Below are 18,677 nucleotides of genomic sequence, written 5' to 3' on the forward strand. Positions count from 1 at the left end.
ATGATAACATTGAACTGAATGGCATTCTTGATGCCATTTGGAAATAATTAAGTTAAGTTAAAGAATAAATGTAGTGATACACCATTCCTTACCTTATTCTTCCTTTGTGGCCATCTCTAAGGAAAGAAAATACATAAATCAGTACAAACAATTCACGGAAGACAACAAATCACCAAATATCTTCTTAAATGAGAAATACTCTTACAGGGCTTCTTTTGATGGTGGCATCTCTAAACATCAAGCAGACGTCCATAATAATAACTCCCATGTCATTTTCTTTACTTTTTGGATCATCGAGATGCACCTCCATTTCATAGGTTCTGTGTAGAAACGGAGAGGACAGGAAGATTAAAACTGATGGTCACTTACAGATATCTTTATGCAAATCTGTTCCTTAACATAAAAATATATTATATTCCTTACTTGTACAATTCAAGATTGTTCAGGTGAATAAGGCTGGAACCCATAAACTCATCAGCGGTCCGATTTTTATCGTAAACCTGTAACAATATTTTGAACATCAATAAGATTATAGACAGAAATTGTGTGCTCAGGCATAAGACCGCTCTTGTCTCGTAAGATCGTCTATTCAAACAAACAATACTTACCCGAACTTCCACAGGGTGCTCTCTGTCTCGGAGGGGATGGGAGAAGGACTCATTCCACCGTGGATTCAGGCTTTTATAAACCACTTTGCTTTTATAGAACTGTTTTCCTTCAAGTTTGAATTTCACATAAGGATCACTGGTCCCTAAAATTAAATACAAAAAAAAAAAAAAGAGCAAATCAGCAAGATAATGTTGTGCGACACAAGTGGTAATTACCTTAACCACAGTGTAAACACTGATTTACATAGCTATATATGGCGAAAGTTATTTCATGCAAACTGTGTTTATTTCACGTGGAACATATTGTCACTTTAAAAATGTAGACCGTTTATGAAATCACACACACATGACCACACACACATGCACACCCTTCCCCCATGCTGCTCGTGTGAGAGACTGAAATATGTGAGGAGGGGGTGCACCCCACACATGCCAAAAGCAGAAGGATGTAACTGTTTAATTGTGAAAGAGCAGAAACACTCGCCAGCATGAGGCAACCAGAAACCGAAATCTAGAAGCAACCAGTGTTAATCTCCCAAGCCTGTTAAGAAAGTCTGTCTGCGAGTGGGGTGGGGGTATGAGACTTCTTTGTTTCTGCAATTGCATGCAGATTGGCCAAAAAATGAAAGCCAGTCCCATGCCTTCATTTGTATAGGGGAATAAAGGGGTGCTTGAGAGAGCCTGCAGGGAGGCTTGAATCACATGACAAAGGCCCTGTGGGGATGGGCTGTCAGGCCTGTCAGCTCCCCACTCCAAATGAACATCTCGCAAAAGCAGGCAGGACCCACAGCAGCTCCACCCTGCCAGCCTGTGACAGGGAAACCTCCAGGCAACTTGACAGGAGGAGAATGTGGCAGCTAGCAAGGAGAAAAGCTCTGGCATGACTGAGAACGGTGACGATGGAAATTAATGGGAAAAAAAGGAGAGCACAAAAACCAAGGAGTGGGGGCTGGTGGCGTGGGTCCTTTCAGAATATGTAATGACAATGTATGCCATTGGTGAGTCTTTGGCACGGTGTTGATTGTTGGGCAAACAGTGGAGAGACAGGGGGCGTGTGGGGATTGCATCATCACGGTGCCATCTTGTCAGGGAAAGTAAGGTCTCAACTAGCAGGGAGTAGGGCACTGGGCTTGGAGGGTCTTCTGCCCCCAAACCGGAAAAAAAATACTATTTCAAGAAGGATGTCCTTTTACCAGTTTGGTATACGCTGATTTTCCAAAGCAACAGGAGCTACAGCAACTTATAATATTATTAAAATTAAAAGAATGGCTTTGGTTTGAATGGTTTAAATTTTCAATTTGATGCAGCTTTGAAATATTGACATATCGAAATATTATATAAATCAATCTAAAATAACCAGTTTTAAAACTAAAAACGAATAACTGTCTAATACAACTAATTATATAAGTAGCAAAACATTGCCATTAAATAGCCACACATGTATTAAGGCCAGCCATTAATTGTCTCATGGTGTAATCCCACATTGGGCCACAGGGCGTCGCTGCTTTCCCAAATGAAACTATTGAGCCCTCAGGGAGGCTTCCAGATGAGTGCAAATTTGTATTTCACACTCTGTCTTTCTTTGTCAAGGATCAATATCATTGTCAGTGGATCATTAATTATCTCTCTCTCAAAAAAAACCTCCAGTTATGAAAATCAACTCATTCATATGTGTTAAAATCTACAACATCTTTGATACCTGACCAACTTTTAATGATTACAGACAAAATTAAAGTCACAGGCTTTGTTTTGAGAAAGCTAATCAGCTATGAATAAGGACCACTTGACAGGTAATTACATAAAGCAAAGAGTCCTCTTATTACACCTGGAATGCCATTCAAAATCCCAGCTGTTTAAATACGTTGCAATGGCAGTGGTTTCATGGACAGAGTTCTCTTGACGCAACGATGACTTGATTGCTTTATCCCAGTCCGTCTATTGTCATACTGGTCTGACTGCATACTTATCAAGTGCGTGTGTGTTTTTTTCCCCTTTGTACATACACAGCTTGACGAGTCATCTTCACAAGTAAACACATGCAATAACTAAGCCCAGTCCATCTTCTTTATACACTATATTCCATTCCCACCGTCCCACTGTCTGCCTCACGAACACAAGGTGAACAAGTTACGTGTATCTGCTGTGTTTTCTTTGGCTGCTCACATTTTAGCAGTAGCCACAACCCGGCACACAAAGAGCTACATTCTTCTAGGATGTACAAGAAATCTGATATGGTATCGTTTCATCTCCACCCAAGTGTTTCCCCACATTTAAAAGAACAGTTTCATGTTAGCTTATAAAGACTTAGTAATTATCTTCTCAGTATCTAAGAGAGACAGATTCTTTGTCTGACAGGCTGTGAAAGGTCAGGAACCCACCAATCGTCTACAGGTTGTTGACCTACCGGAGCGTTTGTCTCGGATGACCAGGTTCCTCCCCTGCTTTAGGTTGATGCTCAGGAGGTATCGCTGGCACGCGACAGGGATTTGGGTGTCAGGCCCCGCCAACATGCCCTGTTTTGGAGAACCATTCACATTAATATACTTTATCACACCAGATGCTTGAGTCACGTCAATGGGCCGTCCGGTGAGTACTCACAGTGTCCAGAGGATCTTGCACTTGTTCGTCAATGAAATTGCACATCTACATGGAATAAGGTTATAATGATAAGAAGGCAATCACTTAATATGGTACAGTCAAGTTGGGATATCAAGGTGTGTGTACCCCTTTAATTTCAAAAAGGGTGTTTTCCATTTCAAGTCCTCTCTAAGTATTTGTCATGACTAATGTATTTTGGAAACAACAACCAATGTGACTAAAGTATTTAAAATGTGAAGCAAAGTGAGATATTATCAGGCTCTCTGTGTACTTTTTAAAAAGCTCTCCACGGCACATTGTGTCTCTAACTAGTAACGCAGGTTTTCAACTTTTATCTAGGAGGCATCGAGACAAAAGAGGACACACAATTCTTAGTTTCAGTTATACCCATGGGGCCTGTATAAAGTCAAATCCCATGTGGTCACTTTACATTTAACACCAACCATCTGAGGAGGCTTTTGATATGTAGCACCAGCAGACTGAATAGTTACTGTCACAAAGGATATATATACTATGTCTATATGTCAGTGTTACGGGGATAAAGTGTAATAAACCCACAAGCATAAGTTCAGGTTTAGAAAAGGAATGTTGATTTCATGCTCTTCACCATATTAGAGGCTGAGGACAACTCATAGCATACAAACCAGACCATTTGAAAGTGACTTATATATATAAATATATATATATATACACACACACTATATTGCCAAAAGTATTGGCTCACCTGCCTTGACTCGCATATGAACTTAAGTGACATCCCATTCTTAATGCATAGGGTTTAATATGACGTCGGTCCACCCTTTGCAGCTATAAGAGCTTAGTTTATGGGAATTTTTGAGGTCAGGACTCAAGACCAGTCAAGTTCATCCACACCAAACTCTGTCATCCGTGTCTTTATGGACCTTGCTTTGTGCACTGGTGCACAGTCATGTTGGAACAGGAAGGGACCATCCCCAAACTGTTCCACAAAGTTGGGAGCATGGAATTGTCCAACATCTCTTGGTATGCTGAAGCATTCAGAGTTCCTTTCACTGGAACTAAGGGGCCAAGCTTCTGAAAAACAACCCCACACCATAATCCCTCCTCTACCAAACTTTCCAGTCAGACAAGTACCGTTGTCCTGGCAACCGCCAAACCCAGACTCGTCCATCAGATCGCCAGATGGAGAAGCGTGATTCGTCACTCCAGAGAACGCGTCTCCACTGCTCTAGAGTCCAGTGGTGTTATGCTTTACACCTGCATTGCACTTGCTGATGTATGGCTTGGACGCAGCTACTCGGCCATGGAAACCCATTCCATGAAGCTCTCTACACTGTTCTTGAGCTAATCTGAAGGCCACATGAAGTTTGGAGGTCTGTAGCGATTGACTCTGCAGAAAGTTGCTGACCCCGCTCCGTCATTTTACATGGCCTACCACTTCTTGGCTGAGGTGCTGTCGTTCCCACTTCACTTCCACTTTGTTACAATCCCACTGACAGTTGACTGTGGAATATTTAGGAGTGAGGAACTTTCAAGACTGGACTTGTTGCACAGGTGGCATCCTATCACAGTACCACGCTGGAATTCACTGAGCTCCTGAGAGCGACCAATCTTTCACAAATGTTTATAGAAACAGTCTGCATGCCTAGATGCTTGCTTTTATACACCTGTGGCCATGGAAGTGATTGGAACACCTGATTTGAGTTTAAATACAAATTTCAAAATCATAGTCTACATTACATTCAACATTTAAAAAAAACAATAATACACTTATGTAATAAAACTGACCTCATTTGTTTCTTCCGTGGCCTCCTCAGGCTCAGCTTCTTCTAACAGAGCATCTTCAGCGGAGAAGGATTCCATCAAGAAGGAAGTGCCGAGTTCTCGGTCCATTTCCTCCAAGTCTTTCATCCAGGGCATGTTGACTTGCTCCTCGCTGGGACTGCCAGAGTCCAAAGAGGTACCATCTCCACTCTCCAAAGGAGTACTCGTATCTAGTATCAGAGACATCGTATCTGCAGGAGTTCCTCTCTCAGATGCTGCTCTTCTTTGCTCAAATGACGTGGGCCTCTTTTCTGTGTTAGGTTTCATTTGGTCTCCCAGTGAGCTTGCTCTGGCCAATACTGCAGCAACAGCACCTAAAGACCCATCTTCACCAGAGAGACTCTCTCTCTCTACGACGTCTGGTCTTGGTGGAAGTGCGTTGGTAAAACCAGATCTCGATGCAGGAATAGGGTCAAAAGTAAATGAAGTCGAATCCCACTTTGGTATTTTATTTACTTGTGCGTACAAGCCTTCTCGAGTCAAGTTCCCCTCATTCTGTGAGCGGGAATTCATCATAGCATCAATTTCCTCAGAAAAGCTCAGTCCCACTGGTGCACTGATTCTATGCAAAGCAGCATCTGTGTGATCTGAGGGACCTTTGAGTCTCCTTACTGCGACTGACTCGTACAGTTTGCCTGTGAATAGTGGTCCGTCAGCGACCGAGCCACTTGCAACAGAATCCGTATCACTCTGACCTCGGGAGTTGCCAACGGAGACAACATCAGAGGGAGTGGACACCAGGGCGCTGTCTGTAGAATATGCTTCCCCTGGCAAAAACCTTAGGTCCGGTACAGAAATACTGCGCCGATGGGCCAGCTTCTTTCCCTGCTTGTACTTCTTCCCTGGCTTCTTCAGGTTGATCAACTTAGTTTTCAAACGAAGATTCTCCAAGAAGTTCTTTTTCTTGACATCCATCTTGATGGCGGACGACTTTCAGATAAAAGAAAGAAATAGCTGTGAGATCAAACTCCCTCATGCTACATATGTACAGGCCTAAGACAATGCAGCAAGGTGTCCCATGTGAAGTAGTGGGAATGATAGAAACTACCACAGCCAGAAGTTAAATGTAGCAGAGTAGGCTACCGATTTACGTTGAAACACATCTTTAAAAAATATTTTGGTATTGTGTCCTACATTAGACTTCCTTTCTGATACTTGACTTGAGTACTACTACAGTGTGTGGTGTATCGCAGGTCAAGAAGTAGGTGTCGGGCTTCATTATCGTAGAACAATCTTGAAATTAGTGCTCAGGAGTACTACCTAACATAACAAACATTCCTAAACAAACTGCTTCCCCTAAATCATTCTACATGGATTATTCCAGCATAATTTAGAGAAGGAAAACATGATACTTACAGGTGGACCTGTGGCGAAGACAAAATCATACACTTTATCGGCCTCTGCCAAGAGCACCAGTAAAATTCCAGAAAGGCAGCTCAACCATCCTAACTATGGTGTCAACGAGGATGTGTCTCAGGCAACATGGCATGCAGTCAGTGCTCTTTCCTGCTTCAAGACAACTTTGGAGGCAGGTGATTGGTGAAGAGGCAGAACCGGGTGAAACTAGCCATACCAGTCTCACAAGGTGAGTTTCAACGACTATGTAAGTGTTGAGTCCTGCCCAAGTTTCCTTTTGTGATGGATGGAGCTACAGCATGAGTTCAGTTGTGAATCTGACAACAAATACAGTCTGTTAAAATCCAACTGCAGTTGATAAATCCACACTGAAGCACCAACACTGTGACGAAACAGTTCGGCTGACTGTACAGCAAGTTTCACAGTCTGTTCATTGTCTCCCTGTCAGTCTGTTTACTGTTTGATTTGAATATTTATTTGCATTTTCGAGGCCATTTGTCTGTTTTAAGACTTGCATGCATTACACTTCCTCTAATATGCATTCTCTTATAGCTCCAAGTATCTGAGAAAAAATACTTAATTCCATAATCTATCCTAATTCTACAATACAACTGTCCTTCTTATCTGTCCAAAACGGTCCCAGTATGATGCTGATAGATTCTACAACACGGCTGAGGCATATGAAATGTTGGCTATCTGTTTCGTCTTATCTCGGCTCTGATCTGCAGCATGGATCTGGCAGTCGGCGGCCGCCTTGTCGCACCAAAACTCCATTTCTCTCGCACAGCCCCGTATTTGTTCACAGTGGAACGCGGTTTAGCCTAAGCTCGGCGAAAGTGAGCATTTGTGTTTGCAAAGTATAAACTATAGCTTTCTGTCCACACATGGAAGCTAACGCAACAGACCCACTGGTGTTCACTCTCTCTCTCTCCCCTTGTCTGTGCCCAACGGTGGGGACTATATGACAACAGATGTGTTTGAGTCTGGACTGAGTCTTGTTCAATATTTGCTGACGTCTTAAGGAGATCAGGCCCACATGAAAGAACCCCAACTTGGCTCCCAGTTGAAAGGCAGGGCTGGGGATCTGAACAGGGCAAGTCCCCATGGCAGGTGGCCCCTCCACACACAACTCAAACGGCCCAAAAAAAACCCTGCTTGGTTTTCTCTACACATGCACACATTGGACGTGATCCAGGCTGCAGCACAGCTGGTCTGGTGGACAGGAAGCCAAGAACATGCACTTTGGGACAAATCTACTGAGTGATGCACATACAAAGCCTTCACACTGAAAACAACCATAAGAGATTTAGGTTGTCAATTACACAGCTGACCCTAAAACCCCTGCTTGTCTCATTGCGTTTTATCTTTTGCTACTCAATTTAATTTAGTTAAAATGGCTTATTGATAGAACACATATGAGTAGCACGATAGAGAAAATGCAAATCAATTCGGATATAAGTGGTAAAAATGGATTTTTACACCAAAAGTAAAAGTGCTTGAACTACTTTGCATAACTTTTACTCGCTGTAGTTACTTTTTGAGAGTTTCCAGTTAGCAATACAACATATTTTAGCATTCTCGATGTTTCTCACCTTTGAATTAAACGAAGTTACCTTTGTTTACGTTACAGTTGCATCTCGTCCTATATTGTTTGACGTACTTGAAATTATAGTTCTTACCCCATTTTGTTTTTCTTTCTTTTACCGACTTACAGGTTCAACCAAAGGAAAGTTAAGCTAGGTGCTAGCCATGTTAGCTACTTGTAGTGTTAGCTTCACTGGTTTACTAACTCACCTGTACAGCTAACGAGATGCGTCACCACAAGGCCAGCGACCTGCACTTCTGTGCAATGCATTGTATAACACTGCCTCCTGCTGGCGATAACGTGGAAATACACGAGGTCGTCTTCCTTTTTTTAAAAAAGGGTTATATCACATTTCAATAGATTGCTTGCATTAGCTTTAGACACGTGCTGCTGTCACAAATGGGCAAAAGTAACTCAGTACATTTACTCAAACACTGTAGTTAAGTATAACTTTGAGGTAGCTATTTCCATGGTATCTTATATTTTTCTTAAACTGAATTCTGTTCTGTTAACATCTGAAACTACCCAACCATAAAGGTTACTGTATATATGAGCTACAACATCCAGAAGCTGCGTATAATAATAATAATAGATAGTATAATCTATATGTTAATGTATTATACTCATAATTATAACTCCTACTTTTTGACATGGAATACTTACCGTAAAATACGTTTTTAAATACGCTTCTACAGCATCGTGTAGTATCACTGTGTGAGGGTACTAGCTGACGCATGCAGTGAATAATGCAATTTCTAAGCAAAATTCAAAGATGAATAGACATTGAGTTCAGATTGAGCATACACTGAGGTGTTTAATAAAGTTGACAGTTTCTACTGTTTGGGACTTCACAGGAGAACAAATTCTATAAGAGTCGTTTACTTCATTTTATACAGAATAAGAGAGATAACCTAAATTACACATTAAAAGCCAATATTTGTACTTTTGTGAAGAATACAAATTTTGTACAACAATATCTAGCATAGTATCTTAATTGTTTAATAAAAAGTTCACTTGAATATTTATTGTATGTCGAAAATAAAATAACACATTCAAGGGAAAGAAAATGTGGATTAACTTAAAATCTCTTTCGATTTTGAAACAAATAATTTCATTATTGGCAACAAAGTCCAGCTTGTGCCGCCAAACGGTCTGAGCGTTCAAACCGAAAACAGCTTCTTTAGTTAAGTGAACTATCAACTACAAACACTGACCAAACACATAGTTCTGTTTATAAAAGCCATGAAGCAAAGCGGTGTACTCTTACACAGCAAAGTCAAGAAAATCCTCTACAGGTTCATTAATTACCCATTCCTTTCACATTCATCAGTTGTGCACAATTTGGACGTGGAACCAAAAGAGCAAAGTGTACTGTATCACGGTGCATTCACTGTGCATTTTCTTGTGTGGGTCTTTTTTTTCGGAGAAGAGGCAGGTCAAGTTTGAGTGATATCTGTGCCGTTTTTCTTTTTTTTAAACCAAGAGAAAATTAAATAAAAATGGTATATATCATTTTTTCTTTGGGATAAGGCATTTTCCTAACTGTGCATATAGATAGACAAACTACAAAATTCCCTGATAAGTTATCAAGTGCTAAAGTGTGTGCTCAACTACGAGGTGGTGCTGCCGAGACAGGCAGGCTATATATTTTTTTTTGTTGTAGTCATTTATTATTGCTATTTTCACCTGCTTTGTTAAAACTGGATTACATTATGGATCACTACACATTATGTAACGTATGCCTACCAATGTATATGAACATGAAGAGATTGCCCCGGGGGATCCAAATCAATCGTTTAATAAATGATATCATATGTAACTTTGTAGTCCAACAACCTTCAGCCGTGGCACTTCAGGATAAGAGGCTAACAGTCAAATCTCAGATTGCTCTTCTTCCTGATGCTTTGTGGACTAAAACCTGTGAGTGACATCATCATTCTGTATATGTGCTGTGAGTTGGGTGCTAAAGCTGCATAGATCCATACGGTTGGATATTGGGAACTACCATGGTGCTGACGATGGGGGTGGGGGCGAAGATAACCTCCGAAGCACACACAAGATATGTCACGGCGAATGCAGAGCGATACCCTTTTTTTTTTTTTTTCTCGCGTACAGCAAACTTCTCGTACAAATGTGTGCAGTCCAGCAGTGAGATTGAAGTCGGTGACAATGCATTGTCGTATTAGCTGCTGAATTATTTGCTTCTGTGATGATGGAGAAGAAAACAAATCACAGCCCCCCCCTCCCCCCTCCCCCTCTGTCTCTGCATGGTGTGATAACGGCGTTGCGACACCTTCTGCGTACGTGACTTCAACGCCTTCAGAGTTTCTCTTTTCTGGCTCATAATGTTCCCAGGCCTTTCGTAGTCCTACTAGTAAAAGGTAATATTTCTGGAGCCAATTAAGGAAACACATGAGTCTTTTTGTACACAATGATGGCCGATTGCTATATTTACAACCCGTACAGGCATGATGAGATTTGGTGATGGTTTATGTCTTCTGCTTCAATTCAGTGAACCCACAACAGGATAGTAGAAAGGGCTTGAGAGATGCCGTGTCTTTCAGCATAGCTACGTGCACTAACAATAGGTTATTCTTTAGTGTGGGGCCTTGGGTTTGAATGCTGGCAGTGTACTCAGCAGCTGCTGGTATACAACTACAATAGGAGGGAAGAAACTCTATTTCCCCTAGCCTTGCAATAATCCTTCACAAATTTGAAAATAGTGGAACTTCAACCTCACAGCATTGTTATTACAATGAATTCAGGAAAAACAGTCATCACTAATAAAGAGGGAGGAGAAAAAAATGGAATTGACCATCTGGAACACATGGGAGGTTATGATAATTAAATTTAGAAGAGAGATTACAGTAAAATGAACAAAATAGCAAATATTGACCAGTGAATGATCTACTTTTTAAGGGTCTACTCTTGTAAACTTGGCTGTAGTCCACAAAAATATACTTTTCTTGAAAACGGTGTTCATACAGTACCCTCAGTATGTACTCACACCCTGGTGATATATATTAAAGTCGCTATTTACACAACAAAAGAAAAAGGTTTGGCTCAAATTATCAATTGTACAAACAGAACAGCAAATGTTCATGGCTTTAGATATTGATTCAAGATCTGGTTTACAGGACTTTACACTGTTTGCAATAAAGCACACAAAAAAAAAATTAAAATAAAACTATGATGAAAGAAATGGTGCATTTGAGTGGATTGTTAGGAAACCGTAGCAACTGTACAAAACAACACAAAAGAACAGCTTTGGCTTATATTACTGATGAACTGTTACACAAATGTGAACATGTTGATTTTCTCACCAGTTCAACTGGACAGGTTCGCATTATCTTAATTGCACATTTATATATCCTACTCTTTTAAATTATAAAATGAATAGTATGTCATTATTGCAATAAATTCTGTGGCTATTTTGTTTGTTTTTTTTACTTCCAACAGTGTGGTTTTATTTTTCCACCAAATTAGTCTCGACTGTTGCAATTATTTGTTGTGTGATCCAATTTCCTGTATAGTCTTAATTAGCTCCATGTTCTCTGTGTCTCCTGATCGACTGAATCAATAAATTACAAGAGGCCACTTGAGATAAAGGTCTTGCGTGGTCACAGCGTGAACCGCACCAGATAAAAGAACCACACAAGATAAAGATAGTTCTTGCAATGAACGTCATATGTAAGGGTCCTCAGCCTGAAAGCAACACAACTTTCTGATTGTTTGCAACTTGCGAGCACAACAGCAATACAGCAACTACATGTAAGTGTCTGACTAGACCAGTGACTACGATAATCTACCGCCTATTGTTTAACAATTTTCTCTTTGAACATCTCTCTTCAGCAAACGTAATCTGAATTGCACAAAGTACCTGATATCACCTGCCTGTGCATATAATTCAGTCCAGCTAACTGAGATTTTTTTTCTTTTTTCTTTTTTAATCTTACTGTATCAGTTTGAGATTTTTACTTTAGATATGTCCTGACACGTCTTATAACATTAGCCACTCAGTCTTACAAATTGAAATGGAGTTGAATAATAGTATCATAATGACAGCTTTAAGGACCCTTGCTCTTTCTTTTATCTCCATGTCTAACCCCTCCCCCTTCTCTAATTGGCTGGTGACTGGAGGCTTCATAGGGGCTCTTTATGTCACCCATGTGTCCATGCGTAAGCGCTTGACCGAGGGGCTCTCCCTGTCCTCGGAGCCGGCAGGGGGTCTGCCCAGCCCCAGCGGGGAGTGGAAGTCTGGCCGGTGGTCTTCGCGATCGCTGCCGTCGTAAGAGCTACAGGAGGAGCTGAGGCTGTCAGCGGGTGAACGTCCCAAGACTTCCTGTCGGCTGGACCCTTGCTGCGGCTGCTGAGGGGGGAAGCCAGATGGGGTGACACGCTCCCGCGGTGGCGAAATGGGCTCAGACTTGATATTTATACTCTGGCTGGTGTTGATGGAGAGGTTGGAGCCCTGAGGTAGGTGACCTCCACCACTGCGGAGAAGATGAACATGACACGTTTGTGTTCAGTCTAAAGATGACAAACAAATGTGAGGCGCCGCAACATGGAAGCCAGGACTATGTAGATGCGTGATTCAGCATGATATCACAGAGCACAGTGGGTGTTGCTTTTATGTGAGGGCGTCTGGAGAGTGTGCCTTTGTTTGGAAGTGTGTTACTCACACCAAAGAATTAAGAGCTGCCTGGCCCAGTTGATGCTGTTGCCATGCCGACATGGAGCCCAGTGAGAGCCCAGGAGAGCTGAAGCCCTGTAGGGAAGAGATCTCTGCACTGCTCAGGGAGAACTCTGTTAAAACAAAAACAGTCCAAGCACAGTGAGAACTCGCTTCAGCTACAACACCATGTGCCACTGAGAAAAGAGCAAGAACCGACAGCATGTAGTACAAAAAACGTGTGATGGAGGCTGTTGTTCTCAGTCTGAGAGGAGAGCAAGGCCAGACTCACCAGCAGGGTTGTAGGAGGTGGGCATGCCCGAGTAGACCAGGCCCTGTGGGGGTAAGCTGGGGGTGGTGACGGACACTACTGGAGTGGCCAGTGGCTGGGAGCTGCTTATCCTCTGGGTGTTCTGCAAAACACAAAAAACAACAAAGATAAATGCATGAGCCAAAAATAACACTAAACTAAAAACGCTACTCTCTAAAACAATGGATACATTGTCTTATTGTTTAAAGATGTTCATTTAGAGTTTCCATGTTTTATATTAGTATACATATTGTAGTTATCAGGGATGTCAGTGTAATAATAAAGGCTGCCACTAGGTGGTGATGTAGCTTCATGGAAATACAAATTCTGATCTTTCAGATGCATTATTGACTGTATGTTTATAAATATGTAAAAAAAAAGAGGATAAGATACACACATAGATATATATTACTGACGGTTTCAAAGGGATTTTGTGATATTCATCCACACATTGTTCACTAAATATACATGTATGTGTGTAACACAACCTGCAGGTATACTTATATTTATATATTTAACAGACGGATACACATTAGATCACATTTATATCAGATTTACCACAATCTGCTTAATGAGTTTGACTGTGTTAGACATGATAAAGAACGCTGTTATAAAGATCGTGCAGGTGAGGAACCCCCGTGATGGGAGAGCTGCCTTCCACAGCATCTGTTGCAGATACATTCAGAGTGCGTCAAACCAAAGTGAGTCTAATGATCAGTTTCACGACAAATAACTGAGCGGGTGCAAACGGATAATCCCAGTGACCGGCATGCAGTCCACACAAACACACACCTACACAGCATGGTGTGGTCATGCAGCGAACTATACGGCTGAGAGCTACAAACACACGCGCTCCGACTCCACACTAATCAAATGCAGTCATAGGTTAGAACAATACTGAAAACACATCCTCACAACACAATGTAAGAAACATATGTGCAGCTGCCAGTGGTTACATTTGAAGCAGCATTGCATCATGGTCTTGTTGATGGCTTCCTTGCATTGTTCCAACACTCTCCAGCCAGATGACTTCACCAAACCCCAAGTATCTCACAGCATGATGTCATTTAAGATGATGTAATCTCCTCCTTAGAAAAGATATAAATTACTTTTTTTTTCTCCCCGACAACACTTTTTAATTCTTTTAACTTTTTGAGATTGTCAGTTTAAAATCATAGTTTAAAACATTAATTAGCTCCCTCTCTCCCTACCCCTGTCTCTCCCCCTCCCTCCCCCCCTCTCTCTCTCCCTCTCACTTCTGGTGGTATATGACTAACACTGACGTGTTGAGAACGGAGGAGCCAATTTAACAGGCTGGGGCAATTTTCACAGGCCAAACCCAAAACATGCAGTGACAAAACATTTTTTTTTATTTATTATTGCTGGCAGTTCCGAGAGCCAATCTCCGGTTCGAGCGCTGCCTTTAGTCTTGCATCTGCGATTACCGGAAGCGTGTTCACATTTCAGCCATTTGCCCAGGCATTTGTCAAAACTCACCAAATCCATTTCCTCCTCCTCCGACTGCCCTCAACAGGAGAGAAGAAGACAGGCAGAGTTACAGGGAAAAAAAGGCAGAGCGACTGTAAATCGCTCTGGAAAATTGTGCCAGCTCATCTAAATTTTACAGTAAAAGGGAAATTAAGGAATATGAAGGTGTGGGTGACTTCTGCAGTAATTGTGGAAAGTCCCATGTTATGCCTATAGTCATACTCATGAACTTGTTTGTCCATAGGCACAGATTGAACTTGCCTTGTAAATGACGAAGAAGAAGGAGTCACATTATGGACAAATGCCAGTGAAGTTAAGAACAGAGGATTCTGGATATCAAATAATACTGCTCTGATTCTAAATGAGCCACTGCAATCATCTTGTAGTCATCAGAAATTACATCTTTCTTCACTATACCAACAACGGCCCCCACAGTAATCAGTAGAGGAGAGTATTTCAAATCCTCCCTGTGCCCAAAGTGGAACCAGAAGCCCATCTTCCATCTTTTCTGTGCTGTGGGACACACTGCGACCAGGCCAGGGCTGCCTTAATACCCACACTCAATCAATAGCGGCAGGAAGACGCGACAAGGGCGACAAGATATTATCTGGCTCACACCCTGGGCCCCTGATTAAGTCTTCATCTACACTCTGTCACACTGAGATGTGATTAATTTAATACCATTATGGCCCTAATGACGGGCTGTCTACAGACATGCCACAGCCGGAGCCCTCCACAGCCTCCCTGCGACTCCAAAAAAGAACCCATCCCACCGCCTAACCTGTTTCAGACCTCGCACAACACAACCCGTCCTGCTCTACGGATTCCACACGTTGACAAAGTAAAACACCAGTTGTTAAAAAAAAAAAACGGCTCCAGGCCGGTTGAAGCTGACGAGCACCCACAGTAACCCAAGGTTTATTTACCAAACACAATCATTTTCCTGGAGCGGCTCCTGTTGCTGACAACACGCAAAGTTGGAAATAGTATATTTGCTGGCCTGTGTTTTTTTTTTTACCCCGAATATTGATTTATGACCAGGAGTTTAGCCTCAGGTGTTCCCTGTGGTCAGAGCGCGCTGCACCTTCTTTATTTTAGTTAGAGAAAAGCCTCTCATTTAAATGTGAATAATTGAGTGCGACTTATGACACCTGGGCTGCAGATTCTTGGCTCTGCCCACATGTTAATGGAGGTTATAGAAGAAGAATGCAGCACGCTGCTCAGGTGCGGCCTTCGTAGACTGCGAGCGAGTCCCACTTGGCAGATAAATATCGTCCGTTGCTCCATTGATGTCATATTATCAAAAACGGCTGTGGAGAAATCTCGCGTGAAGCATTCTGCAGTGAGATGACACTAAACAAAAGCTCTGATCCGCCCCTGCAGCGGAGGTACTTTAATGTCCTTTAGCTGGGGATACTTGTGTGCAGTGGTGTGCTCTTTACTCACCAGCGGGGGCATCATCCCTTTGCTGGATGGAGGGATAACAACCCTTAGGTCTGGCTTGCGGCCTCCCATTCCCATGTTCCCTCCGGGGGGTGGTGGAGACTTGGTGGGCATGACTTTACCCAGGCCGTTGCCACTGGGTGTGCTGAGGACGCCCGGAGAGCCCCTGGGGTTAACAAAACCGTTCCCTGCAGAGGTACAAAGCGACAGAAACACATCATCAAACCACGGACTGTGACTGACAACACTCACAGTCATCAAGAAAACCTCTCACACAGCGTTGTTTTCCAGCCTGCTGCAGCATGCAGCGTTAAGTGTTTCCAACCCTCTGGGAAGTTTTAATAGACTCGGATAATTATCCTGCACATTTACAAAAATAAAATGTCCATTTCAAAATTGATGAGCCTTTTATTTTTATTGTGAATGATTACATCAAAGTCAATCCTTTGCATCTTGGGATGAGGAGCAGTTCACTGACAAATGTACTGTGACTGCTTAAAAGAAATAGCTGAAGCCATTACAGTCTCTTGATGTTGTTTTTTACACCGCGCACACAAACAATAGCAAAAGTGCAACACTCTCCGTTCCCCATCACACCTTGATGTTCATGTCGTTGTCATTAGTCAATTCCTCTCTTTTTTTTTTAAAAAAAAGTGAAGAATCCCCACCAATTTATTTTAGGAACTTCCATCCACCTCCCTCCTTCCCTCCCACTCTATCGCTGGACAACTTTCTCATGCAAAGGGAGGATTTCATCAGCGGGTGTGGACAGAAGAATCTTTCTTTAAGACGTATCTCAAGAAACAAAAAGACGTTTTCACAGTGTAACATAGGTGTATAGTACCTCAGAAATACTAGCACCAACAAAAAAGGTGCTACTATGTGTTTTAATTACTGTGACTTAGCTCACACATTTAAGAATAAAAATAAAGCAATCAAAGAATTAATTCTGTAGCAAAATTAGAGTGAAAAAAAAATGACCCCATCACTGTAAACTGTATGTTTTGGATTCATTATTTTGTTTATATAAATACGGCTCTCAGTTCTGTTTTTGTCGACAGTCATTTTTTTCTTCCAATTGCAAGATACTGTGTGACTCATCTGAGCAAGGCAGGACTCTGAAGATTCCACACAAATCCACTCTGATACAAACGTAACACTGAATTCTTACAGGAGAGAAAAAAAAAAGGCAAAAGCAAAATTTACGTAACGTAAAAAACGGCATCGTAAACAATATATACATGTTGAAATCTGGAAAACAAGGGGGAGAAAGAATGAACGGCGTTTAGCGCTGCATCAACAGATCAGTAACACTTCAACAAGTTGCTGACTTCTCCATTGTGTTCAGTGTATCCCAGTGAAACACAATGAGTAGGCTCTTGCGTAGGAACATAATGGAACAATAGCCCTTCTGACTACAGATAAGGACGGCAACAATTCATGGTCAAATAAACAGTTATGAAGCCGACAATAGTATCTCACAGCTGAATCAACACTATACACAAGCAGCCATCGCCGTCAGCTCTGGCTTTGATCACACACAAGCCTTGGCTGCTGCAAGAAAACAATGTTTACAGAATTAGCAGAGTAAATGTCCAAGGCTCTAAAAATAGCAAACCTGATTAAAAGCAGTGAAGATGTCATTGAGTGGGAATGAGACGTTAGTGCAAATAGACTCTCGTGTAAAGGAATTGGTTACAGCTCGGCAATATGGCAAGTTAAGACTTTCTGATAACAATCAGTGAGCTGTGATATTGTACTTTAACGGAGATTCCGCCCAAAACATAAATCTGTGCGATAGCAGGGAAAGCACGAGCGGAACTAATGGCATTAACGATGGCCGCATACCAACATGGGATGCTAGCATGCACACAGAAATGGTAAACCTCGATGGAATACAGCTTTTATCAATAATTAAAGCTTAATTAATCACACCTGTGCCTTTTCTGCTACTGTATGATATATCAACGTGCCTGCTGTGAAAAAAGCAGTGAGTAACATCAACAAAAAACTTTTTTTTTTGTCATTTGTGCAGGAACTAGAGTTGTCACTATATCCCGGCAGTAGTACGTGAGATAGATAATCTGTGAAACGATCAGGTTCCTCCGTGCTTCTAATGGCATGTGCACTATTCCACCGCACCCGAAGGAAAAAACGACCAATCAGTGCCGAGGAGTCTCACATGCAGCTGTCAATGACTCGCTTGTGAACTCAAACTGTCAAACTAGACAGCGCCAATCAAATATGAATCCAGATTCTGTTACTCTATAGCCTATTGCTCTCCTCAAATGTTTTCAGAAACATATTTGAGAACAACATTTTCTCATGTTATAGCAAAAACGTGGTTTCTGAAAACTGCGTCTGGTGCGAGTGATGAACCCAAATGATCCCGCGGGCAAACTCATGTCAGTAATACGAGGCGAAAATTAGCTTTACTTTTGGTGCGAACACTGCAGTGGATATAATTACATGGTTAAAGGTTAAAAAAATACCAGTCTATTTCTGTTTCTGGAGAGACACCACTGCTTATCAAACGTGAAAATATAACAAGACACCTTCCGGTAACACATAAATGACTACATTATATATACCTTCAAATAACATATTTAAACTCAGAATGTAACACAATGTGCACTGAAAAGAATGAAGTTCATCTTTTTAGCTTTCCTCTGTTTTAGTGCATCACTTACACAATCTTCTTACTGGCTATTTAATTATTCTAATATATTTGTCTGTAGCCTACCTGCTTTGTTCACTGTCCTTCACAGTGTGGTTGTAAATATAATATAACTATAATAGAGCAATAGAAAATAA

At 41.7% G+C, this 18,677-nt stretch overlaps 2 protein-coding genes across 9 annotated transcripts in view; both read right to left on the reverse strand.

Annotated features, from left to right (window-relative positions):
• The window catches only part of mctp2a (multiple C2 domains, transmembrane 2a), a 32,095-nt gene extending 25,568 nt beyond the window's left edge, over positions 1-6,527 (reverse strand). The window contains exons 1-8 of the mRNA XM_084017585.1: positions 6,366-6,527; positions 4,974-5,939; positions 3,207-3,251; positions 3,013-3,121; positions 609-751; positions 424-500; positions 206-320; positions 93-116 (exon numbers count right to left, since the gene is read on the reverse strand). Of these exons, the coding sequence (XP_083873711.1) occupies positions 93-116; positions 206-320; positions 424-500; positions 609-751; positions 3,013-3,121; positions 3,207-3,251; positions 4,974-5,924 (1,464 nt within the window). The 5' untranslated portion in view covers positions 5,925-5,939; positions 6,366-6,527. The remainder of the gene's footprint in view (positions 1-92; positions 117-205; positions 321-423; positions 501-608; positions 752-3,012; positions 3,122-3,206; positions 3,252-4,973; positions 5,940-6,365) is intronic.
• Positions 6,528-11,428: 4,901 nt separating this feature from the next.
• Positions 11,429-18,677, reverse strand: part of mef2aa (myocyte enhancer factor 2aa) — a 53,305-nt gene continuing 46,056 nt past the window's right edge. For 5 of the 8 annotated variants that reach the window (XM_084016787.1, XM_084016786.1, XM_084016788.1 and 2 more), the window contains 5 exons: positions 15,867-16,051; positions 14,430-14,453; positions 12,915-13,035; positions 12,633-12,756; positions 11,429-12,443 (listed from right to left, as the gene is read on the reverse strand). In XM_084016787.1, the coding sequence (XP_083872913.1) occupies positions 12,107-12,443; positions 12,633-12,756; positions 12,915-13,035; positions 14,430-14,453; positions 15,867-16,051 (791 nt within the window). In that variant the 3' untranslated portion in view covers positions 11,429-12,106. The remainder of the gene's footprint in view (positions 12,444-12,632; positions 12,757-12,914; positions 13,036-14,429; positions 14,454-15,866; positions 16,052-18,677) is intronic. The other 3 variants (XM_084016789.1, XM_084016793.1, XM_084016792.1) reach the window with 1 other exon arrangement.

This window comes from Eutrigla gurnardus, assembly GCF_963514095.1.
Source record: "Eutrigla gurnardus genome assembly, chromosome: 9".
Taxonomy (NCBI): Eukaryota; Metazoa; Chordata; class Actinopteri; order Perciformes; family Triglidae; genus Eutrigla; species Eutrigla gurnardus.